Raw genomic sequence first — 25,296 nt, forward strand, 5'->3', positions numbered from 1 at the left:
GAAAGCCTCTCACACTCCTAAGAGGAACCGGGCTCATGAGCAGAAGCCTAGAAAACAAGTGTGCCTAAGACAGGACACAAATTAATGTTACCTTGAGCGTCAAGAGAACTGGTTGACAATAAAAGATCTGAGTGAGAATTTTCTCTTGTATATTCACTGACCAAATAAATAAATAAACACATCCAATCCATTACACGATCAGGACCCGGCAGGAAGGGATGGGGTTCCGTCCTCTCCGCCGCCGTAAGGAGATACCGCGGACGGGGTGGCTTTGACAACAGACACTTATTTTCTTACCGTTCTGGAGGTGGAAGTCTGTAATCAAGGTGCTGGTGGGTCTGGTTTCTGGAGAGGGAGACAGAGGGCTGCCTTCTCGCTGTGTCCTCATGTGACCTTTCCTCTGTGTGGGCAAACAGGGAGTGGAAACACACGTGTCTCTTGGCTGCCAGTCCTAAAGGTTCAGGCCCCATCCTTATGACCTGCTGTAACCAAGTGCCTCCAGGAGGACCCTATCTCCAGATACAGTCACACTGGGGTTTCCACATACAAATTTGGGGCCGGGGGGGCGGGGGGACCCAATTCAGTCCATAATAGGATTCTCCTCCAATCTTGGCCCAAGAATGTGTTTTAGGGACATTCTAGATCGACAGTATAGATCGATGGGAGATAAGACAGTCTGTTCAATAAACAGTGCTAACGGGACGTAAAGCACAGCGTAGGGAATGCAGTCAGTAAGACCGTTACAACTTTGTACGGTGACCGACAGAGGGCAACTGCACTTAACCGTGGTGGGCATACTGTCAGGTATACAAATGCTGAATCGATATGCTGCACAGCTGAAACTAACACAACACAGAATGGTAACTATACTGGAATTAAAATACTTAAAAAAAAAAAAAAGAGAGAGAGAAGAAAAAGAAGAAATACATTGCTGCTGCTTCTTCCCTGACCTGCTGGCCACTCTCAGAAGCAATAAAATTTATTTTTAAATAAATGTATTTCTAAGAAAATGGAATGGGTTAAAGGCAACGGTGGGGTATCCAACGGACAGTTGTACGCCCAGGTCTGGAGCTCCCGTGCAGAAGACAGCTGACCTGGAAACCCAAATCTGGGAGTCACAAGTATGGAAGTGGCTGTGATGAACATGACCACACATGAGATTGCTCAGGCAAACCACAAAGATTCAAAGAGAAGGAAGAGAAACCAATAAACTAGCAGCCAGAGTGGGGGGAGAGCCGCAGTAATCCTCAGGCTTTTGTAGCCACAAAGAACAAATACAGTGAAACCAAGGGGCTTTGCCTTGAGTTTTAAACTTGATGGTTGTTGGGTTTTGTTTTGTTTTGCATTTTAAAGCCATTTTTGTTATTATGAAACCAATAATAAAACCAATAATAAATGAAAAAGAAGTGCAGGATATCTCTGCATCTTTTGTGTCTTTAGGGGAAGATTGAGTTTGTGAGGGAACTTGAGAGATCTGTACAAATACTGAATAGATTAAGGTCCCATTAGGAAACCTTAAACACCTGGAAACCTGCAGAAAAGTTGTATATTTATTTTCATAAATAAGAATTTTATAGGTGGTGCATGGCTAGTCACTGTATACAATACCTTGTAGTAAAAACAGTCATTGTTGGTGATGGGAAGGGTGGAAAGAGTTTTGCCTGTGGCAATCCAGAAGACTTCTTGGTTGGTGAGGTTTCCTTTTTCACTCTCGTGGAACAACAGAAATATTTGGGTCAACTGCTCAAGCGGTACTCTCCTTAGCTGCGATACCCCCAACCCACATATTTTGTTACTACAAATCAAGAGAGGAAAATGCTTGTGCTTACCGACCTTTGTTTCTCAAACGTGAAGGGAAAACAGGAAACAACTTTCATTCAGTAGAAGGAAAGCAGTGACTCGCCCACAAACTAAAACCCAGATTTTAGCTGACCTCTGGAAAATTGTAAGTTTAAAAAATAATTGTAAGTTTATTCCCATAAGTATATCTACACAAAATATGTGTAAGTTGAGCAATTTGTTCTGTTTTTAAAGAGATCTTTATTCATTGCATAAGGGGAACTTTGGATCCGTGTTTCCCTAATACCATTTCATAAAAGAAAAACAATGTTTTTTTTTAATATACCTGAAATTTTCATCAACTAAACAACATGTCTATGAAGATGTAAACAATTTTTCTGTACATAATAAAGCTTAACACCCATGCCAAAAAGAAACAGAAGTATCGTTTGGTGTGTTGAATTCCCACATGGTTTAAATCAAAAAGTTTGTACTGCATTTGTGAAAAACGTCATGTAGAGAACGGATAAATGAAATATCAACCACACAACCTCATAAACAAGCAATAAAACAAGCCAGACACATTTTAGTTAAATAAAACAAAGATCTATTTACTCAAGAGGAAACAGTAAACTTTCATATTTCAGAATGAGCACGGATACAGAAATTTTGAAAAAACTAATGCTCTTAGTTTGTATCAAAGCACAAATCATTTTCCTTACAAAGAGAAGTTCTAAATATAAATTACATAAAAATGATAAGCGCGACTTAACCTTTACTTACAACATCAATAATCACCCATTATCATTGTACATAGTAAGGATTTAAGGCACAAAAGCAGCAGCGAAGCAAAAACCGGGGTGAGTTTTCTCCAAACTTCTGAACAGACTACGGTCATTCTGTCTTCCCACTTGCCATGACATTTGCGACAATAACTCGGTCACTCAGTGAGACTGTGTGGTTTAATCTGATCGACTACAGAGAAACTACAGAGAATTCATTCGGTCCATTCGTAGATTGAAGCGAAGTCTGTTGTTGGCTTAAGTCGACGGTGCTCCATTACCGACCTCCTGATTTGACAAACGCTTTACGGTTATCCAAACATCTGAAAATCCTCTCCTGATGCCCCATATTTTGCAGGATGTCCTACCTCTTCCAAAGCAAGGTTTCCTTCTTCACCACCACGAGACACATACTTTCATGCTCTCTCCAAGTCCCTCAGAGTTCATGGTAGGAAATACGCAAACTTTACGTGGGGAGGACAAAAATCAGACCCACTTCCACACTGGGACAATTTCTGGAAAGCAAGAATCTTAGAGTATTTACAAGACCGATATTTAATAATAAAGAACTGCAGGTGCTTGTCACCTTAGAAAAACAGAATAACCTTAAGAAGGGGGGGGGGGTGCAGAGAAAACAAGAAAGTGTTGCCACTCGAGGACACGACAGTCACTCAAGGACCCTACAAAACTTCTGCCCTGAGCTAAAACATCATGGATCAAGTTGTGGAATAGTAAGTCAGTCCTGTATTCTATTTGTAGCGAACCTGGCTACTAGGTTCCAAAGAGAGTTCTCTACGCATTCCTGTAAATCACGCTCGCATAGTCACTCACAGGGATAAACCTTCCGACAGAGCCACTGTTGGTGTGGAATATTCCACAGCTAAAGCATAGGGTAGTTAAGGCTGGTAACTAAGAACTGAGGGTTTGTACTCTGTCGTTAGGTCAGGAAAACAAGATGATCTATCATCTGTCTGTCTATCTGCAATCGCCCCTTCATAGAATAAATTTTTCATTAAAATTCTGGAAGCTTTCTAACTTGGAAAACTTTAAAGCTCTTAAAGCCTGAAGGAAACAAGTTTAAAGCACCATGATACAGATCATTTCTTAGCGTTTCCTCTCCGTGTGTTTTTACACATTGCTTCTCTCAGAAGAGGCTTGTTCTATTAGTAACGCTGTGCCTGAGGGGGCCCGTCCACTGGTTTAAAGTGTGCGAGTGCATCTGTACAGTATTTGATATGCAGATGTGGATATCTATACATTCTCTTTCTGTTCAGATTGGCAGCAGTTCACATGGGATGCTTTCCCTTTAGTAATTTAATCTGCTTTTAAAAATTTCGAGTTACCACTGACTGAGCAACAAGGAAAGGACTGAGCGAATTTTTTTTAGGAGGGTCCGTTAATAATGTAAAGAAAGCTTCCTGATGTTCTATGGCCACAGATGTTTCCTAGGGGAATGAACTTTATCCCTTATTGTAGAAGATAGGTCATTGAGCGACTGTCTCCAGGATGCCAGATTATGAGCTGGAGAAGTTAGCAAGATTACATTCGCACTAGTGTGGCTTCACAACCGGGAGCCCACAGAGCTAGCTAACGGGCTCCGGGCCATGGGCATGTGGATGGTTCTGACTTTACGGGCCACAGCAGGAGCCGACACTCTCAGAATGAAACAGGAGGATGAAATTATCCTGCTCTTCCCATGAGTTGGCATTCGAACATCCCCCAAAACACATTAAGGGGAAAAGCAATGCCTTCATAAATGGAAAGGCATTCTGTGGCTACAGAGAAAAACAATGAGTAAAAAGTTATCATATGGCCATAATATTCTGTTGTGTAACTAGACAGCTAAAAATCTGTATTTTGCTCTGCAAATCTCTAATCTTCCCATTCAATTAAGAAACTGGTTGTTTACAAATGTCCTAACCCCCAGTTAAGCTTGAGAAACAAGTTCCATAAAACTAGAACTAGGTAGGGGGTCTGTACCCACAGCCTCATGAAGGACTGACCCGGCAAAGCCTTCCTCTGGCTAAGTCACTAGAGTTAGAGGATTTTGTCACAGCATCCTCGCTCCTGGAAACACTCCGCGCCACCAGACCAGGATCTCTTCTGCTCGCTCACATAAGCGCTCTTCAGATCTGTCCGTGAGTCCGGCTCAACTCGTGCAGCTCGCCTGCCACGGAGACCACGACGCCCACAGAGACCACGTCCATGTGTGGGAAGAGATCAGCTTTCCTTCCTCATGCTGACGTCATCTTCAAAATGGTGTTCACGCTCCCCGTTCTCTGTGAATGATGCTTTCCTTGGTTCAATGACAGATTTTTTTTTTTTTTTTTTTTTTTTTTTTAGTGGTGTATGTTTACAAGGTGTTTTCAGGGGATGAGCTGTTGTCCATCTCAAGATAGGTCACAATTCCATCTTGTTAACAAGTGGTAAAAATGCACATCCAAGACAAGAATTACTTCCTGACTTTTCCATTTTTTGCTACAGTTACTATGGTCCATGGTCTTCTTAAAGCATTTGTAGCTTTTGTTTTTCATGTAAAACAACATTGGGCTTCACTGAGATGACTTGTAAAAAGGTCCTGAAAACCTAAGTTTATGGTATAATGAGGAATGGAAGAAAAAAAAAGCAATGTAGCTCTTTTAAAGAAGGAAAAAAGAGAAACTCATTCAAGGAAGGAAAGTGCAAGAATCACCTTGAAAATTAGTTATAACTTCTTGCATTTAATTCCTGATTTCTATAAACTATTTAACATCATTAACCCCAGGCCCAGTAATGGCTTGGGAATTTAACATCAAAAAACCAGCTAGTCTATTTCCCTAGCGACCCAAGAGTGTTGCTTCCAGTCTACAGGGTTTCAGATCGTCCCCTTTGAACAAAGAAGTCTACCTGTTATAAAGCACCATCTAGATTTTATACCGGAAATATAGAACCCCCCACTTACAACTCTTCCTGCCAGATCAACATACCCTTATAACACCATCTCTTTTCCAATACTATTACATTATTGTCTCCATTTATGCTTCTTATTTGTAGAAAATATTAAAATAGCTGCTAGGAAAAAAAAAAAAAACATTCATTTTCTGTAGTATTATTAAGTACTTGATATAAATACCCTTACTCTAAATGGTTGGTTATGAAACCCGGAGGTGGAAGAAAATCTTTTAACCTTATGATTAATAATGAATTCTACAAAAGCACTAGAAGTTTCCTTCCAAATTTGTAACATCTACATCATTAATAAAAATATTCTTTAATATGAGAAAAATATATAATTTCTATATTTGAGGAAGATCTGCATCATCTCTTAAAAATTCAGAAAACTAATACAATTATGTCTTTCCCCATATATACCTAACAAGGTATGAGTTCATTTAATTAGCCCACAAAATTGTAATAAGAAACTGGTTTCATCATGACAATTTAAACATTTTTCAACAATTTCTATCAGAAGACTTCTAATTATATAGGAAGGAATCTGCTTGGAAGTCTAACTATAACCGGCCATTAAAATAAACCTTTGCTGATATCCCTAAGGGCAAAAATATAACAAGGCTAATCTTAATAGAAATAAGGCTTTTAAAAAGCAAGTCAAATGCATTCTTGGTTTTTTGCTCTTTTGTTAAAAAACTGGAGAGAATTCAACCTTTAGACTAGCCAATATTGAGTTTTCTAATGTAGTAACAGGATGGAGAAGAGATGGGTATTCTTGGCAAAGGTAGACTAGACCCATGACAACCCTCGGGTATCAGACCTTATAAACTGTCCCACCGGACTCACTCACGAAAGCCCTTCCTGAGTGTGTCATCAAAGCCGTAAGGACTAAAACCCGAAGCACTTGAGGGAGAGGCGTGCGGAAATGAATCACTAACACACTGCATGGAGACTGCCTCCTTCCAAAATGTGCTCTTTTTAATTCTTGGGAGACGGATTTGGGATCAAGAGGAAGAAAGGAAGGAAGGTCAACAAGTCAGGAATCTACTGCCGTCTCTGAAACTAAATTACAATTTGTTTATGCAAGAGTTTATTGCTTTAAAAAAAAATAGTACATGCCTTCCTATTATTGTCTCTACAATTCTATGCCTTCCTAGGTAAGTGCTTTAGAACAAGCTCCCCTCTACTAACCTCACTTCTAAATGTATAGAGAAGTAGAGATGGGCGTGGTCTTCCTTTTTCATCGCTTACCGAGACAAGTGGCCGATTGCCATCCGCGCAACATGCGCCTCTACCCCTCTTAATTTTTCTAAATGACTTTTACAGACACATCCCATGAAAAGAAGCCACTCTCCTTTAGTAGCTACTCAAAATCATCTAGCCTTTCCATGAAGCCTCTAATCTTAGAATTCCGTATGCAGCATTCAACCATATTGTCACATTATGTTCAGCAGTAACTCTATCCTTATTGTTCGCGTGTTATAGCCACGTGTTATAAGCCCTTCATTTTCCCGGTGATCAATACACTGTCTTCTTAAAAATCGTCTATGCTACGGCAGCATAGTCCTTGTTTTGTTCGTTCTCGTTTTCTTGCGGGCTCGTGATTTTTACTTCGGGTCTTGGTGGTCTTTGAGGGTCTAAGTCAGCCTGGAAGAAAAGTGATCAAAACAAAGACACTTAGTTCTTTTGTCCCAAAGGTCATAAAATTCACAAGGGAAAAAAAAATGACTCCATATTTAGGTAATCATATAAACAGTCAACTAAAAATAGTTCCTGGGGTCCCCTTTGTGTTTTAGTTGATCATGCCAGTGGACGTACCGTCCTCAATACCTTACTTGCACAAAAGCCCTACCGGGGACCCTAAGAGCAGGGAAGCGGCAGGGAGAGGGAGAAGCAGACTCCCCACTGATTAGGGAGCCCGACGTGGGGCTCCGTCCCAGGACCCCGGGATCATGACCTGAGCCAAAGCCAGATGCTTAACTGACTGCGCCACCCAGGTGCCCCTCAATTTTTTTTTCCTTGATCTCACTTTAAGTTTTTATTTTCAATAGCATATTTATATTTTTCATTTCAGCATTTTCAGAGAAAAAAGCACAGCAGTTCTTCCTCCATGTCACATTAACCCAGCCCCATACCAGCTGTTCTCGTGTGAATCAGAGCTCATAGATTCCTTGTGACTCTGATACCAAGCACCATCGTGTGCAGAGATAAGGGCAGGAAGCAAACCAAGTACAGATGCAGGATTTCTCCAATGTGACGGGCAACCCTGGACTTGGGCTTCTTTCATGTTGTTAGGGACCTTGTCTCATGTCCAATGTGCCTGCTTCCCACTAGACCGGAGTCCAAGCGGATGAGATCAGAATTCCCTGGTTTACAAGCTCTGCTCCGTGGAACCCTGGAGGCTCCACCGCCCTCGTAAGGGCCACCCGAGTGGGGCCAGGAGGACTAGCTCCAAGGCCCTTTCCCCTACAGCCATAACTGATGGTCCAAAACAGAAAACGAAAAAAGATCGGGACTCCTTTTTCACACGGTTATCTTGGGAAGTGTCTCCAACACCACGTGACCTCCATATCCGTGGCTTGGGCTGCGTTTCTCCTGCTTCCCTGCTGTCTGTCTGTCTGTCTGTCATCCCAGCACACCGTACCTAAGAATGGCTACACAGAACAAAACAGTACCTGCTAAACTGAACCTGGGGCCATTCTAGAAACAAACAGTCTTTTTTGAAGTAGTTTATTTTTAAGGTATAATTTGTAATTCCTATGGATCTTGTTTTTCGCATGTTCGATACGCTTCTCCGTGGGGGAGAATGGAAACAGCCTGCACTGCCCTCAGGGGAGAGCGAGTGGGGCGAGATTCAGTCTCCCTGCGGGTGACTGCCCTGCTCTGGCATGTGCAGAGCTAACAGCCCTGACTCATCACACAGCAGGGACCCGAGTTCAGATTCCCCGTCAGGGCACCCTGGGAAGACCCGGACTGCACATTCCAGGACCTTGATCTTGACCGAGGCCCAATTCTTAGAAGACGTCTGTTTTTAAAAGCTGAGTGTCCAGAATGGACAGACAGGTCCCCCACTGGTTTCGGTACAGCTGTTTGAGGTGACAGCACTGAATTAAAACCCAGAGCACTGGGAGAGCGCACTCTTGGACCTCAGGACCGAGGTCCCACAGAGGGTTTGCGCTCGGGTTTCTTGCTGGAGACTTTCATCAGAGGCAACAATGAAGAGCTTCAAGAAGCCGACTGCCGTAGTCACCATATCCGTGACGGCGAGGACACGGCCCTCCATGTTACTGTGCTTTGCGGGGGATACCCCCAGATGAGCCATTTTGCTTCCCTTGAGAAAGTGTGTGTGTGTGTGTGTGTGTGTGTGTGTGTGTGTGTGTGTGTTCCTTGAGAAGTTCATTTGATGTCCTTATTGAGGGAAAGAGAATCATGTTATGGACTGATTTCTTTTTCTAATTTTAGCTACAAACAACTCAGGATACAAATCTTCGCTCATTTTCAGTAACTCTGCAGAACAGCATATGGGGAATCTGTAACTGACTACAACTGTGATTCCCTCACCTTAAGGAAAGAGGAGACAGGAGACACATTGAGTGTTTTCATTTAGATGCTGAGAATGTTTTCGTATAAAGCAGACAACAGATTACAGACGACTCTGTGCCGGTTATTGAAACCTGGCCACAAGAAGGTTTTGCTATTTTACCATTACTAAATTTGGTCCCCCCACCCCACCCAAGCAAAATAAAACAGATGAACCCATAGTAAATCATCAAGAAAACCACAGTCACGACACCAGGTTCAGGAATAAAGACATCCAGGCCTGCATGAGAGGTTACAGCCTGAAGATCCTGGGCCTTGAACAGAGGGAGAGACAGGAAGGGTTCATTCTCCCGGATGGGAAGAAGGCTGCGGAGTGCACCCTGCCTCTTAGGACATTGAACTTGACTCCATTCATCAGTCTCTAATTTAATCATCCAAGCTCTGGAAGGATGCCTGCACGTGAGACTCTCCTGCTGCAGGGACCCTAGCGGGAACACGGGCTAGGAAGGAGGCGTTAGCATGTCATTTCTTACCCTCTCGGTCTGATAAGTAGCACCATGTATTAATAAATGCCTGGTGCATCGAATGCGTAATTCAATTAATCCATTTAATGGGGACTAACCAAGTGAGACTTAACAGAGTACAAAGAAGTCACCCATGACAGAAGGGATGTGCTTTCTTTCATGTCTAGATCTCATGGCCTTGATGTTCATTTCTTGTCTGTGCCTCCCCGGATCTGAACTTAACTTGTATTGGTTCATATTTGTTATATACGCTCTCGGGAGCCTCTGCGAACTCTGTAGAGTGAGACAAGGGATGGGGGTGGGGTGGATGAGTGATGGGTGATGGGTGGGTGGAGGTGTGGAACGGGTAGGTGAGCAGGTGGAGGTATGGGTGCGTGGGTGCCCGAGTGCGGGGGGGATGGGTGGGGATAGGCGGACAGGTGCGTGAGCGGGTAGATGAGGGGTGCAGGGGTCGGTGGTGGGTGGGGGTTGAGTGGTTGCGTGGATGCATGGGTGGGGGAGGGGATGGGTGGGCAGGAAGTTGGGTGGGTGACTGGGTCGATGGGTGAAGGAGTAGGTGTATGTGTGGGTGGGGGATGGGTGGGTGGCTGATGGACAGACGGATGAGTGGGTGGGTGACAGGACAGATACGTGGACTCTCTGATAGGTAGAGGTGGATGGCAGCACTTGTTAACTGACCGAAATAATACGGTCAAGCAAACAGTGTCGAGTCCTTCCCCGCTCGGCAGTAAGTGGTTTCAGTGCAAGTCCTAAGTGCTTGGGCAACTCCCGAAGTGCATGGGCGTGTGCCCCGCACACACATTCACACACGAACACACAAGTACCTCGCCTTGTGCACTGCCAGCTCCCTGCGACTTGACTTCCTCCTCCACCGCCTCCGGAGGCTCGGCATGCACCTGATCCAGCTCCTCGCCATTCTCCTCGTCCGTGCCTCCGGTCACGCGGGCGGGGGCCACCGGCTCCTCGCTGGGACGCGGGACGCGCTCGGCCTGCTCGGAGTCAGCCGGCGCCGCCTCCTCTCCTGCTCCTTCAGCAGCACCGTTCGTTCCCGAGAAGCCGTCTTTCTGCTCTGCATCCCTGTTCGCTTTTCCTCCATCTTCCTCCTCCTCCACGATTTCCGCTGGCCTCTGGCGGGGCAGAATGAATCAGGGAGGAAAGTCAGTAGGGCGACGGATGCTCCACCGCCCGTTGGGACGACGTGACGATGATGTCGCCACAGTCACGTAAACGTCCTCACACACACACCGCGCTCTGCAGCGGACAAGGCACAACCTTCCCCGAGAACCCACGGCGCGCCGCTCTTCGCGAGGGGTCTCCTGCACTGGCCCTCCCAATAGCCCTGTGCCGTGGGTGTTAGTCCCCTTCTACGCGGGCGCAAACCGAGGTGCAAAGAGACCAAACAGCTCGCCCAAGATCCCGCTGTGTGGGAGTCCAAGAGCCAGGACTGGAGCGAGGCGTGTGACTCCAGGAATAGTGCTCGTAAGCCCTGCAGCAGAGACAAAGCCAGACTGCAGGGCCTTTGGCCCACACCTAGTGCAGTGTCCGACGCAGAGGAGGAGCTTAAAAAAAAAGTTTCTGCAGAGAAATCAACCTCCCCACTGTGATGCCTGGTGTGTATTTAGATCACAAGATACAGAGAGAGTGCAACGTGCTGGGGCCAGGATGTGAGGCCGGGCTTTCCAGCACCGCATGTGGCCTGCTGCCCACACAAGGCCTGCGGGCTCCCAGCGCATCTCAAAACACAAACACGGTCACTCAGCTCCAAGGCCAAACCACTCTACGTCCTTTCTATAAAAATGATAAGTGCTCAAGAGTCTATGAGCCCAAATTAGGCAATTTCCAAGTTATTCAGATACATATACGTCTGCTTTAAAAGACAGCAGGAGGCAGACTTCCAGAGCCAAGACTTGGAGAAAGGCCTGGGCTCCGGGCTTGGGCGGGTACTTACTGGCTGTCGCCTCACTTCCGTGAGGGCCAGAGTCCCCAGGTGTCACATGAGAATATCATAAAACATGCAGGAGGAGTGAAGGAGAGAAGTTACACGCAGTGCCTCCCCCCCCCTACTTGGCATATCACGTCTTGAAACACCAGAGTCGCCTCCCATTTGTAGGACATGCTCTGTCCAGGAGTCAGAGTTTCCACTGCCTGTGATAAAATAACAGCTTGTCGTCTAAGGAACAGAACAGAAAGAACACGGGATTTGTTCTAAGTTAGGACCTAGACCTGCCTCCTTCTGGTTGACACCGGACAGGTCACGTGGTCCCCCAGCACCTATAAAATGAGGGTCTGAGATGAAATTCACCCTGACCACCCCCCGTTCCAGCTCTGGAACTCCGTTCTCCCCAAACCACTCTAATGCTTGTTAGGAGGTCTTAATGGTCTTCTCGTAAAAGTTAACCTAATATGCTCCATTTTGGAAGAAAAAAAACAAACAAAACCAAACCAGAGTGGACTAAAAGTTCAGGACAGAACTCCACACATTACTTTGAAGACGAAAAGAGATGAACTGTGAAATCTTGCATTCTGCCCAACATAGCGCCTCAGTTTTGATGGCATGAGATCAATGATGCACTTGAAAAAAATGAAAGAAAAATATTAATTGTTCTTAAGATATTCCAGTGACCATGGCGTAGACCATCACACAGCTTAAGTCATGGTATACGGTGAGGCTGGGTCTCCCACATTTTCCGTTCGGATATTCAGTGTCAGACGGTGTGGGGCCCCCAAGTTCCCTAAGCTTGCTGCCCCGGGTGAGGCCCTTGGGAAGGCCAAATGCAGGACAGAAATGGGCACGTGGGGGGTGACCCCGCCACGCGGTGTGAAGAGAGCAGACGGAGACTTAGGAAATGGAACCTGCGCTGGGTAAGGGTTTCCTGCTTTGATGTGTAAGACCCAGAGGAAGGGAGGTGAGAAAAACCTCCAGTTTCCAAGAGGCCCAGCAGTATGCGCCCCTGCCCACACCCCAGCCCTGAGACAGACTCGCTTCGGGCGACGAGACAGGAAGAGCGTGCTGAGGGAGAGGACGGGCGCCGGGGGGCAGGGGACAGGAAACGTCGGGCCGGGGGGGGGGGGTGTATGCACCCTAAGGAGCAAGGGCTGGGAGGGGGCTTCCTCAACAGGACACTCGGACAGAGAGGGGACTGCAGGTGCGAAGAGCTGGAATAAGGAGCCGACTCGGAATCCCGGGGGCAGCTTGCCACGCACAGGTCATGAGAGCCCAAGGAAAGGCCAAAGGGGCTCGGGCCCAGAGCCCACAAGCTCCTTCCTTAGGGACTCTGAAGGACGTGAGGGGCACTCCCTTTGCCCCTCTGGAAGAGGTCATCTTCCATCGTGAGTCCCCGTGACTCATGAGTGGGCCCGGGGTACCCCTCGGCGCTGAGCAGCACTGGGGGTGCCAGACATTCGGAGACAAATCCGACAGGAATCGGGGAGCTCAGAGCCGGGCGGGCACCGGGCACACCGTAGACAGCCTGGCGCAGGGGTCCTGAAAGGGACCTCAGGCGGGGGGCATGGCAGCCGGCCCCCCGGGCTCGGTCATGGTGCCCGCTGGAGCCCACGGGAACGCCGTGCGCAGGGGGAGTGTGTCCCAGAGGCCCCGGCTCCCGTCCGCACTGACAGTCGCGCCCTGTGCTTGGCCCTGTGCTGACACACTCGTCCCTTCGTGAGACCGTCCTGACACCCGTGCCAGGTCCGCCTCTTAGGTCCCCGCAACCCTGACAGCATCACACAGCAACGGCCAGGCAGGGCAGGGACTGGAACCCAGGGCCGCAGCTGTTTGTCCTTAAAGACATACCAGGAGGGGTTTCTCCTTCACGCGGTCACTGCGGCCAGCACCCCGAGTGTCCTTTCAGCGGCCGGAGCTGTGGCTCCGAAAGACGCAGCCCCGCTTCAACATGAAACAATTACCGAACATTTCCAGATTTCTCTGAAAGACTTTTTGGCGGATCCACGGAGGGCGCGTCATGAGGACGGCTGGGCAGAGTCGCCGAAGCGTTACACGACAGAACTCCAGACATGCCGCAGCACCACGGCCACTGAGAGCAGAGCTCTTTTTAGATTATTTCTGAGAATTGAATACTGGTTAGGGTACCTAAACTCGCCCCACTCGGAGCAACATTTGGTTTTGGTTTTAAAGGGAAGTTATACGGAATTCTGTAACACAAACGTGGAAGGGTAATGACCGAGAACACCCCAAGTTCACTGCCGTTATTTAGGGGCATAGATCTGTCTGTCCCTGGTCTGAGAATCTGTTCCAAGAACACGCGAACGTCTATTAAGGTGACTACTTCTGTGTCAAGTGAAGTCTCTTTTCCTTTCCTGAAATCTGGATTGATTCTGAAATGTGGGGAAATAGTGGGTTTTCAGTTTTTAGTTTTGCGTTTCTCGCCTCACTCCCGATTCCCAAACACATACACTTTTTTTTTTCCTTCTTTTCATGCAGTCAGCGGGGACAGACCCTCACCTCTGTCTAAGGAAGGAGACGCCCAGCCCTGACTTCAGGCTCTGCTGTCCCCACCATTAGGAGCGCTGCTGTAAACACACCGGATCGCCCTCCGGTCCCGTTCGTTCTGTTACGCCTTCCCACCACGGCTCTCTCACCGTCATCCCACATCTGGTTAGCTCAGCTTTACGAAATGAAAGATTAAGGTGGCTACACTAAGAGTTGGATCCATTTAAATAAGATGCTAATGGGAGTTTAAAGGCTTAGAATGCCTTAAAATATCCACAGTGTAGGACACAATTTATTATTACTATGACACTACAACTCAGGCCAAAAAAAAAAAAAAAAAAAAAGACTTCTGCTATGACAGATCTGTAATGAATAAATGAAAAGCAATGTGCTTTTTGGTGTAATCTCCTTTGAAGCAGACATTAAATTATTAAAGATGTTTCCAGTGCATACATCAATCAAATCATCCCCAGAAGGAACACTGGGTTTCACACCCATACACACACACACACACACACACACAGAGAGAGAGAGAGATAAAATCTATACCATGGCAGGACCTTCAGAGAAGCAAAAGAATGCCCCTTCCACAAGACGGTGGGGGTCCACAGCGGGAGGGAGGGAGGAGGGAGTCAGCAAGCCGCAGGCTCCCTCAATCCTTGCCCTCCTCTTGCTGCAGAGAAACTTCCCAGGAGGACGACGGTGCCCTCGAGCAATGCTGACCTGACGTTTGGCCCCGGCAGCGGGTCGCCCACAATGGAGAGTCTACTCAGGTGAACGCTGTTCCTAGAGGCCTTGGGATCTCCCCTCACAGCGAGAACAGCTCTTCCCTGGGGGGCAGGCGGTGAGTCAGCTCTATGCAGAGCCAGTCACAGGAGGTCACTTACTATATGATTTCATTTCCATGAAAATCCACAAAACATTCAGAAAAGGTCAATCTATGAAGACAGAAAGTAGATTCGTGGTGGCCAGGCCTGAGGAGAAGGGAGAATGGGCAGAGGCTGCTTACCAGGCAGAAGGTTTTGGGGTTGCTCGCGTGGCTCAGTGGGTTGAGCGTCTGACTCCTGGGTTTCGGCTCAGAGCAGGATCCGGAGTCCGGGGATTGAGTCCTGTGTCAGGCTCCGTGCTCAGCTGGGAACCTGCTTCTCTCCCTCTCTCTCTGCCTCTGCTCCTCCCCCTGCTTGCACACACACGGTCTCTGTCTCTCTCTCAAATAAATAAATAGTTTAAAACATAGGCATGGGGTTTCCTTTGGGAGAAATGGAAAATGCCCGGGAACTAGACAGAGGGAACAGCCGGACAGCGCTGTGAGTGTCCGAGCCGCCCCAGATCTCTCTGTTTAAGAACTGTCGATGGTTTGTTGTATGTTAGCAGAGTCTTCAATTGCTTCTCTTTTCTTTCTTTCTTTCTTTTTTTTTTTTAAGAAGAAAGAGAGGGAGCACAAGCACGATCAGGAGGGGAGAGGGACGGGAGAATCTTAAGCAGGCTCCGTGCACCCAGCAGAGCCCATCACAGAGCTCGATCCCACGACCCTGAGATCAGGACTTGAGCCGAAATCAAGAGTCAGATGCCTGCCTGACCGATGGAGCCACCCAAGTGCCCCTCTTTTTAAAAAAAAATTTATTTATTTTTTATTTATTTTCAGCATAATAGTATTATTTTTCACCACACCCAGTGCTCCATGCAATCCGTGCCCTCTATAATACCCACCACCTGGTTCCCCCAACCTCCCACCCCCCGCCCCTTCAAACCCCTCAGATTGTTTTTCAGAGTCCATAGTCTCTCATGGGTCACTCCCTTCCAATTTCCCCCAACTCCCTTCTCCTCTCCATCTCCCTATGTCCTCCATGCTATTTGTTATGCTCCACAAATAAGTGAAACCATATGATAATTGGCTCTCTCTGCTTGACTTATTTCACTCAGCATAATCTCCTCTAGTCCCATCCATGTTGCTACAAAAGTTGGGTATTCATCCTTTCTGATGGAGGCACAATACTCCATAGTGTATATGGACCACATCTTCCTTATCCATTCGTCCGTTGAAGGGCATCTTGGTTCTTTCCATAGTTTGGCGACCATGGCCATTGCTGGTATAAACACTGGGGTACAGATGGCCCTTCTTTTCACGACATCTGTATCTTTGGGGTAAATACCCAGGAGTACAATTGCCAGGTCATAGGGAAGTTCTATTTTAAATTTCTTGAGGAATCTCCACACTGTTCTCCAAAGAGGCTGCACCAACTTACCCCTCTTGCTTCAACTTTTAAGGAAACCGTGTGCCCCAACTCCTGACCACCAGGTGGAGCTGCGTGGCCAACTCTCTGCTAAGATGATGCCCAGAGAATGTGCCACCTGAGGAACCAGCCTCCGGGTATCTCCCTGCTTTATTGGGCAGTTATGCTCCAGGCAGACACCTCCCTTGTCTCAGGAGTAAAACCTTCCCTTCACAGACTGTCCCGTGACTCCTGGTGGGAAGTCGCTGCTGGTGCTGAATGAATGAGAAAGCTGAATGAATGAACTAACAAAAAGATCTGAGAGGAGCAGCTCACTCAAAATTATAATACAGAAAGTTCTAGAAAAATGTTCCTAGTGCCCCACCCACTCCACACACAAACAAAAAAAAAAAACCAACAACAACAACAAAAAAAACTTACAACTTTTTAATTTCCTAAAAATCCCCAAGTAGTTCTCAGCCTCTGCATTTAGCTGGACCTGCCCTCTGGCTGGGATGCGGGCACCGGCGTAGAGTCAGTGAACAAGGCTCAGGGACACGGAGCCCAAAGGCAACAAATCAGGAAGATGCTCTTACCGAGGCTTCAAGTCTTCTCCCTTAAAGAAGGGGATTTACCTTCTTCTTTGCATTGACCTCAAATGTTAGCCAATCTGTGGCTAAAATTTTAAGAGAACCCGTTTTCAGGTAGGAATTGTTTCTCCAAACAGTACATCCGTCCTAAACTCTCAGGACTACAAGGAATTGCGGAATCCTAAGTCCTGTATAGAGCACGATTCCCGTGCTTCACTGGTGTCAAGTAAGGCTGTGCACTAGACCTTCTCCAGGACACGCACAACCCGATGTACGTAGTAGGACAGCAAGGATCACAGAAGTCCCTCAAATGATTCCAGCCCCACAACCCGGCATCAGGGGCAACAACAGCACGGCTAGAGTAACAGACACGTTACACATATATGTACAATTACAGACTATATATACCCTCAAACCTACAAGTTTTTATATAAAAAAAAAAAAGGTAAGAAATTTTATCTGTCAAAAAGCATGTTACTTAGGGTCTCCTGGGGGGCAGGGAGGGCTCAGTTGGTTGAGCATCTGACTTGGTTTGGGCTCAGGTCATGATCCTAGGGGCGTGAGATGGAGCCCCTGCATCAGGCTCTGTGCTCAGTGGGGAGTCTGCTTCAGATCCTCCCTCTCTCTCTGCCCTACCCCCCTTCCCCACTTTAAAAGAAAAAAGCAAGCATATTCTTTATCATAAGCAATTGTTCTTACAAAGTTTTACTAGAAAGCTTCCACAGTTCTCCCTAATACAACACCAGTGTTGGTGTTCCAAGTGCCTTTTGCCTGCATGCGCTTATCTGCATATCTTACTATTTATTTCCTAACAGGCAGTCTGAGATAGTGGTTGATTTGGATGGCAAGTCAGGAAAGGTCTGGTCGTTATTAGCGCCGGCTGCGTCCTCGCGGGGACGGTTCTGAGTATTCAGGATTCCTAGAGAGTGGGCATGCGGTGACCAAGGTTAACTCGAGATTCCTGCATGGCGAGAGGAAGGGAGATGGAATATGGAAATCATATGGAAATGAGTCACAGGATGTCGAAAGTGTCAATTACTTGGACGGTAGTCACGGACAGCTGGGGCGGCTCGGAGGTCGCGCGCTTGAAACCCACATCACACCTTTGACAGACACAGCAGCACCCAAACTAGACACAGGAGAGGCATCGAAACGGAGACCGCAGCTGAGGCCCTGCCCACTTTAGAAGTAAATATTTATTTGTCATATTTACATTGAAGCTCCCTGAGGATTATATGTGAAGGTTTAAGACCCCGGTTATCTGAGAGAACGGCACGAGTTAGAACTTTCTCATCAAGCCAGCCGCTTGCGTCCTCCTCCCTAGTGTCTAACCACCGTAACCACTGTGTCTCCTCCCCAGTCCCACCTGTCACCGCATCCCCCCTGAAACCCACTCCTCCAGGGAGCCGAGATCAGCACCAAAAAGAAACAAAAATGGCAGAGACCAGCACCAAAAACAAACAAAATGAAGTCTGCTTCTCATGTACCATTTACCACCTTCTGTTTCTGCTTTGGGAAAGAGGGGAGGGTCTGTTTCAGGCTCTCCGTGGAAAGTGTTTCTGTGGAGTTCCGGCAATGGTGTTGCAGACCGAGAAGTCACCCTGCTTGTGTTTGCTTCTGTTGCCATGGAAACTCAAAGTCATCCCCACCCAAGCTGAATGAGGTGTTTGGAAATACTCAGTTTTAGTTTTTTGTGATAACGAAATACCACTCCCAGTTTTCAGAGGGGAAGAGAAAAAGAACTCAATAAAAAGATTTAGATGTGGTTTGAAGTACCGTGACCTATAAAAAAGGGGGGTTTCTGTTCACAAATGCGACCCTGCAAGCGGAGTGAGGCTCCAGCCAGGCACCTGCTGAGAGCTGGCCCACCCGAGCCCACGAAGCTCCTCCGGTCCTGAGACACCCATACAGGAAGACAGAACACACTGTAAACATACTCAGATAGCATGAGACTATTTTAGTCATCATTAGGGAGGGAAAAAAAAAATCTCCAATAAGTTCTCTCACTTTAGAAGTAAATGTTGATTTTTCTCTCACTTACATCAGAAATCCCCGAGGGCTATGTTTTAATGTTTAACACCATTTCCATCAAGTAAACACAAATCTAGAAACAGGATGTCACAAAGACCCTTGCTGAGGATGCACAGGGAAATTAAGAAGCCAGATCACCCCCCTCTCCAGTCCCGCAGCGGAGCGCGAGCCCTGCAGCGGCGGACGTGAGCACGACTCGTGGAAAGCCTGGGACCTGGAAGGATGGTGGAGACATTGTTTACACAGTGATCCCTTTCACTTCAGTGAAGGCAGTGACAGCCGAGGAGCCCTCCACACAGACGGCATGTGTTGCTGTCTGTGGGAAAACTAGAAGCCCCGAATCTCCCCCGTTGCCCTCCCTTGAGGTGCTCAGAGAGAGAGGTCCAAGCTGGAAGCCCTGGGCACCTGCAGGGACACCCCCTTCAGCAGGCTGTGGCTCTGCGGGAAGAGGAGGCTTTGTGTCCTCGATGGCACACTACGGAGCTTGCACCCATGTCCCTTCTGGCTTTAAACATCTTATAATTCTTACTTTCACAAATACATTCCATGGATCTATGGGTCTGGTCAGAAAAAGCAACTCCCTTTACCCTTCGGTGTCTTTTATTACTCGTGGAAAAGTAATGCGGAGAAGCTCTCCATCTAGTTCGCCTGTCACAGGAGATGGCCAGTGGCAGCAGTCTGGGTCAGCGGCGAGACCACGCGTCGGCGCGGAGAACACAACTATGTCATTGGGCACTTTGGGATTTCAAACCTTACTATTTCTGGTTAGACTACAGATTTTTATTTAAGATTGATTTATTTATTTGAGAAAGAGATAGAGAACACACAAGAAGGGGGAGGCACGGCAGGGAGAGGGAGAAACAGACTCCCCCCTACGGAGCAGGGAGCCCAACTCAGGATTCGATCCGAGAACCCTGGGATCATGACCAGAGACAAAAGCAGACACTCAAATGACTGAACCACCCAGGTGTCCCAACTACAGTTTTGTTTTGTTCTTTTGGGTTTTTTTTGTTTTTAAGTGGTGTTATGTCAAATGCCCCCAGGGGCTGGGGAAAGGACACAAGTGTGTAATCCACGACCAGCGTTGGTAACACAGTGTGCTGGGACCTGGAAGGATGCACTAAAGAGTGTCAGGGCTACTAAGGAGATTCTGTGAACCCTGTGCCAGCCAAAGAGTCTCTTGTGGGAGATCAGGTCAGGCTGCCTGTTTCTCATCACTAGTGGAAATTCTATAAAGACCGTTAATTTTCCCTGGGATGAATTAGTGTGGAAGGGATTCCTGGTTAAATACAACACGTTGAACAAATGTGAATTTTTTTTTTTTTCACTTAGCTCCCTTCTGACATCCCTCTAAATTGTCAGTAAAGGCAATTAGGAAAAAAACCCCCCAAAAAACAAAAAAAAAACAAAAACCATGACCCCATAAGGGCACGGAAGCCTGGGAAGGAAATAACAGCCATAAAATCTGGGAAAGCCAATGGCTGTGGGGCCAGTGACAGCAGAACCGATGCTGCTAAAATTTGCTCCTGTGGGACGGGATGCCGAGAAGCAGACCTCTGCGCGCTGCAGGACCTACAGAAAGCTGAGGGACGGGCAGCACCATCTATCTCTGGAAGAAGGGGCGTATGTGTGACTAAAAATAGGGGGACTAGCTTAGAGTCTTTAAAAGAAGCACTGAGACTCCCAAGATCCCCCCCCCCCGCCCTTGAGAAAGACAGGAGTTTTCTTCTCTAAAGATGTTGAACTACAGGGGAGCCAGACTCAGCACAGCTGAGAACAAGGGCACCACGGGCACCGTACTGAAACCAGGACGTATACATTTCTAAACTGCAAGATCCCCAACGCCCCATCCCACCATCAGGTCCCCAAATGCTCACATCCAGGCTGACACCCAAAAGACTCCACTCAAAGGAAAAAGACCAACCTACAAGAACAATGAAAAATGGAGATCTGCCAAGGAAATGGCAAAAAAACAGTCCTACAGTGAAACTCCCTTAACCCAAGGAGCTGAGCCTATGCATGCAGAGTTTCCCTAACGCCGCACCCTAAAATCTAACCAGACATACACCTTAAATTGATAGAATGGTGTAGGTCAGATATATTTCAATTTAAAAAACAAAAAACAAAACAAAAAAAAACCTCTACCCAGACAGCCAGACACCTCTAACATGCTCTAACATGGAGATAGAAATCAAAACCTAGAAAGAAGCAAAGAAACACATAAGAAACAAGAGATATTACAGGAAAAGAAAGTTTAAAATAATAGATGAATCCTTGGAGATATAAAGGAAGCTATCACATCCATAAAACAAGAATAAGAGGTTATAAAAATGAGCATTCAGAGAATATGAGGGAAATTAAAAACAAAATATGATGACAAGGGAAATAAATCAAGAGATGGAAGATAAATTCTGAGGCTTTTTGACTTTAAAAGAAGTTGAGAAAATAGTAAAAAATTTATAGATATGAAACATAGGAGAAGTAAGTGGAGGGTCAGTCTAAGAAGGCTTGTATTCAAATACTTGGGAGTTCCGGACAGAGTAGAGATGGGGAGATGGAGACTCAAATAGATAGTTCAATATTTTTTTTTTCCTGAACTGAGAAATAAACATTTCAAAAATTAAAAAGCCCATTAAGAGAAGTCTCTAACTTCAGTTCAGGTCATGATCTCGGGGTCCTAGATCGGCCTTGCATTAGGGGTCTGCATTAGGGAGCCCTTCCCCTACTCATGTGCTCTCTCTTTCTAATAAAAATCTTAAACAAAACAAAACAAAAACAAAAACACAAAAACCCACTTAGCACCCAGTACAGTAAGCCCAAAGAGCTGCACCAAGGCACATAATGGGAAATTTTCAGAACATCAGAAACAAAGGAAAGACCCTAGATGCTTCCAAAGAGGGAAAAAGGATTACTTACAAAGGTTCAGGAAACAGAATGGCATCAAACTTCCCAATTGTCCTTTCTAGATGGAAAGGACAACAGAGCCGTGGTTTCAGAATTATCAGGGAAATCATTATCTCAGCTCAAATTTTACACCCAGCCATACCTAGGGTGAAGTCTGAGTAGGGAAAAAAAGACACAGTCGGACATGTAAAGTTTCAAACACAACATGCTTCCCAGAAGGCCACTCAGGGCGAATTCCCCAACAAATGAAGGGGTGACCAAGAGAGAGAGAGATGTGGAATCCGAGGGAGAGGAGCCCCATCCCCTGACGAAGTGAAGGAGATTCCCAAGATAATGGTCAAGAAAAATCCCAGGGTAACTCCAAAAAGCAGATCCAGAGAACACGGGACCAGCCTGAACCTGAGGACTGACGTGTTTGAGAAAAAAAGATGGTGGGGAAATGTCACCGTCACTGCACACACCGGCAGACACCAAGGGGAAACCCACCGCCTGGCAGAGTTTAGAGATGGCTGGGTAACAGCTACACAGAAAAGTAAGCAAATGAATTTAAAAAAAAAAAAAAAAAAAAGGCGATTACTAAAATAGGAAGAAGGGAAAGTGGTGTGCAGGAAAGGAGACGTAACCAGAGTCCACCCTGTGGCTCAGCTCAGTGAGGCGGACATAGCAAAGATGACGTACAGATTAAATACTGACTCAGCCAAAATCGTCATTAGGAGGGTGGAAAGAAAGGAGAGGGTCGTGCCTTCGTGTGTTTGTGTGCACGTGGCCTTTTTGGTTGGGGGAGAAGAGCTGGTAAGAGAGCTCAACAATCAGCTTCCACAGTCATCAGAGATGAAGTTAACTCTATCTACATCTGAAAACTAAAATCGAGAAACGTACTTTGCCGAATTTGGGATGTCACCTATTTAAAAGGATCTCCCTTAGTTTATGTACCTCTTAAAATTAAAAAAAAAAAAAAAAAAGCCAACTAAACTATGACACGCAATCACTTGCAAGACCCAAAGATTTCAGAGGTATTAAAATGGAAGGGAGGGAAGGACGTATGGTTTAGAAATACAATGGTGTGTTCTGTGAGAAAAGAGCTGAAAGGGGTGATCTCTGTGGAGGAATGCAGGCAGGGAGAGGTAAGGAACATGGTTGCTACTTTTGTTGTAATCTTTGTTAAATTTTAAACAATATTATATATTATATATGTAACTTAATGGCTAATTAGGTTTTAAATAAAGAAGAGTCTGCATCAAAACTTCCCATTAAAAAAAAAAAAAGCTTTCACTTCTCCAGTGTTCATGATACAGCTTAAACGCTATTTAATGAAAACTACTTCGCATAAAAACATCTTGTGATTCTCATTATTTTACTATTCAAAATCATCTACACATGGATGAGGAGAGCTATAAAATAATCTGAAACTGCTCGGAAGTTACTATCCTCACCTTCTGCCCTCTTCTGTAAAATGGAACAAAATCCAAAATATATCTTCTTATTTGCCTATTTCCTAGGTATTTGTTTGCTTGGGCTTCTGAGACGGTGGGTTCTCCTGCCTGATCCTTAGTTACAGAGCGAGCTCACTGCTTGCCACCTCCGCTTGGAAAAGCATCCATTTAGAAGTGACCCAAGAAGTGACACCGGTGCGAGAATGTGACCACAGGTCTTGGCTAATCAGGCACTTGCTCCTCTGCTTAGGAGGAACCAGAGTGATTTGGAATGTGCACACAAAAAAACCTAATTTCTAAAAGAATACTTTATTCTTGTTCGACCTAAACTCTCTCCTGAGAAAAGATATTCACTCTGGCCTCCCCAAATACATTTTTAAAAACATGCCATTCTTCAGTTACCCATGGGTTTGGAAGTAGTTAGATCCAGGGTCGTCTTAAAAAGTGACAAGAGGGGCGCCTGGGTGGCTAAGTGGGTTAAGCCTCTGCCTTCACTCAGGTCATGATCTCGGGGTCCTGGGATCGAGCCCCACGTCGGGCTCTCTGCTCAGCAGGGAGCTGCTTCCTCCTCTCTCTCTATGCCTGTCTCTCTGCCTATCTATGATCTCTGTCTGTCAAATAAATAAATAAAATATTTTTTTAAAAAAAGTGACAAGAGTCTGAACGTTGGGACAGAGTTTGGCCATGTCTTTGGCCGGAATGAGTCCACATTTGCTCACACTTAAACACACCAACACTCATGCAGGGAGACGGAAGGAGTCTGGAAGGTCTAGAACCTACTTACAAGCATCCTCTTTAGCCTGCCATGATGTCAGAGATGTGGCAGAAGACACGAGACTCCCGGGTCAGAGACAAAGAATTGTATTGCTCACGGCAACAGCAGTAGCAGAGTATCACCACAAGCACCCGCTCCCCGGGATCCCGTTCCCACAGACCAGCGGGAAGGGAGACCCAGGTGATACAAATAGCAGCTCACAATCCAGGGAAAGGACCCAATCTTTTTCCGAATACTTTTATTGTGCTAAAATGCATGTAACATTTACAGTTTTGACTAGTTTCCTTTTTGTAGTTATTCATTTATTTTCGGGGGAGGGAATGCATGTGTGCTAGGGCAGGAAGAGCAGAGAGAGAGGGACAGAGTCTTAAGCAGACTCCACAGGCCCGATGCAGGACTCAAACCCATGACCCTGAGGTATGACTGGAGCAAAAACCAAGAGTTGGATGCTTAACTGCACCACCCAGGCACCCCGTTTTGACCAGTTTTGAGCATACAGTTCGACGGCACCGTATCTTTTACAATGGATACTAACCCTGCCTGACCTGCAGCGCCGGAGGACATTGTCCTTACGACATTGGGCGATAAACAAAGCTGGCCTTTGCCCTACGCCAGGGGTTCTCATCCCAGTCCTGTTAACATTTTGGACTGGGTAATTTTTTGTTAGGAGGGCTTCCCTGGGCATTACGAGGCATTTAGCCGAAGCCCTGGCCACTTCCCACCAGATGCCAGGAGTACTCCCACAGGTCTAACAATCAAAAAAACGTCCCCAGAAATTGCCAAACCTCCCTCAGAGGTAAGACCGCCTCGGGCTTAGAGCGATTGTTTCAGAGGAAGTCACTGTGTCTGTCTTCCAAGCTTGTTCAAACATCGTTAAAAAGACAGTCCAAAAAACAAAAAAAAAAGGGGAGAGAGATAAGATAATCCAGAACAAAGGCGATCTGTCCCTCTGCTCATAAGATATGCAGAAACACAAGAGAATTGGCTCCTGGCAACATTTACTTCTAACACTTGATCTGCTTTTCAGGCATCGATACACTACTTGGCCGATTACACATGGTATTTACACACACACACACACACACACACACACCCTTGTCCATAGCCCTTTGACTAAAGCTATAACATGAACCATTTAGATGATAGGAAATCTGTCCAAAGAAATGAACTGTGTCGGCCCAAGAGGGAGTGTACGTCAGTGTAATTTACAGCTGAGCCAAGTTGTATGTGATGACTCCATTTCCTTGCCTATGCAGGGATTTTTTTTTTTCTTCCTTAAGCTAGTAATTGGCTTTTTGGGGTTTGGGTTTTTTTTTTTTTCTCTGTGTGTGTATGTTTGTTTGT

General features: G+C 46.3%; 1 protein-coding gene across 3 annotated transcripts in view; it reads right to left on the minus strand.

Moving 5' to 3' along the window:
• Nucleotides 1-2,363: 2,363 nt before the first annotated feature.
• DCDC2 (doublecortin domain containing 2) overlaps nucleotides 2,364-25,296 on the minus strand; it is a 135,609-nt gene continuing 112,676 nt past the window's right edge. For all 3 annotated transcript variants that reach the window (XM_082731486.1, XM_082731488.1, XM_082731487.1), the window contains exons 10-11: nucleotides 10,381-10,683; nucleotides 2,364-7,139 (exon numbers count right to left, since the gene is read on the minus strand). In XM_082731486.1, coding sequence (XP_082587612.1) covers nucleotides 7,038-7,139; nucleotides 10,381-10,683 — 405 coding nt within the window. In that variant the 3' untranslated portion in view covers nucleotides 2,364-7,037. The remainder of the gene's footprint in view (nucleotides 7,140-10,380; nucleotides 10,684-25,296) is intronic.

This window comes from Mustela nivalis (assembly GCF_964662115.1).
Source record: "Mustela nivalis genome assembly, chromosome: 5".
NCBI lineage: Eukaryota > Metazoa > Chordata > Mammalia > Carnivora > Mustelidae > Mustela > Mustela nivalis.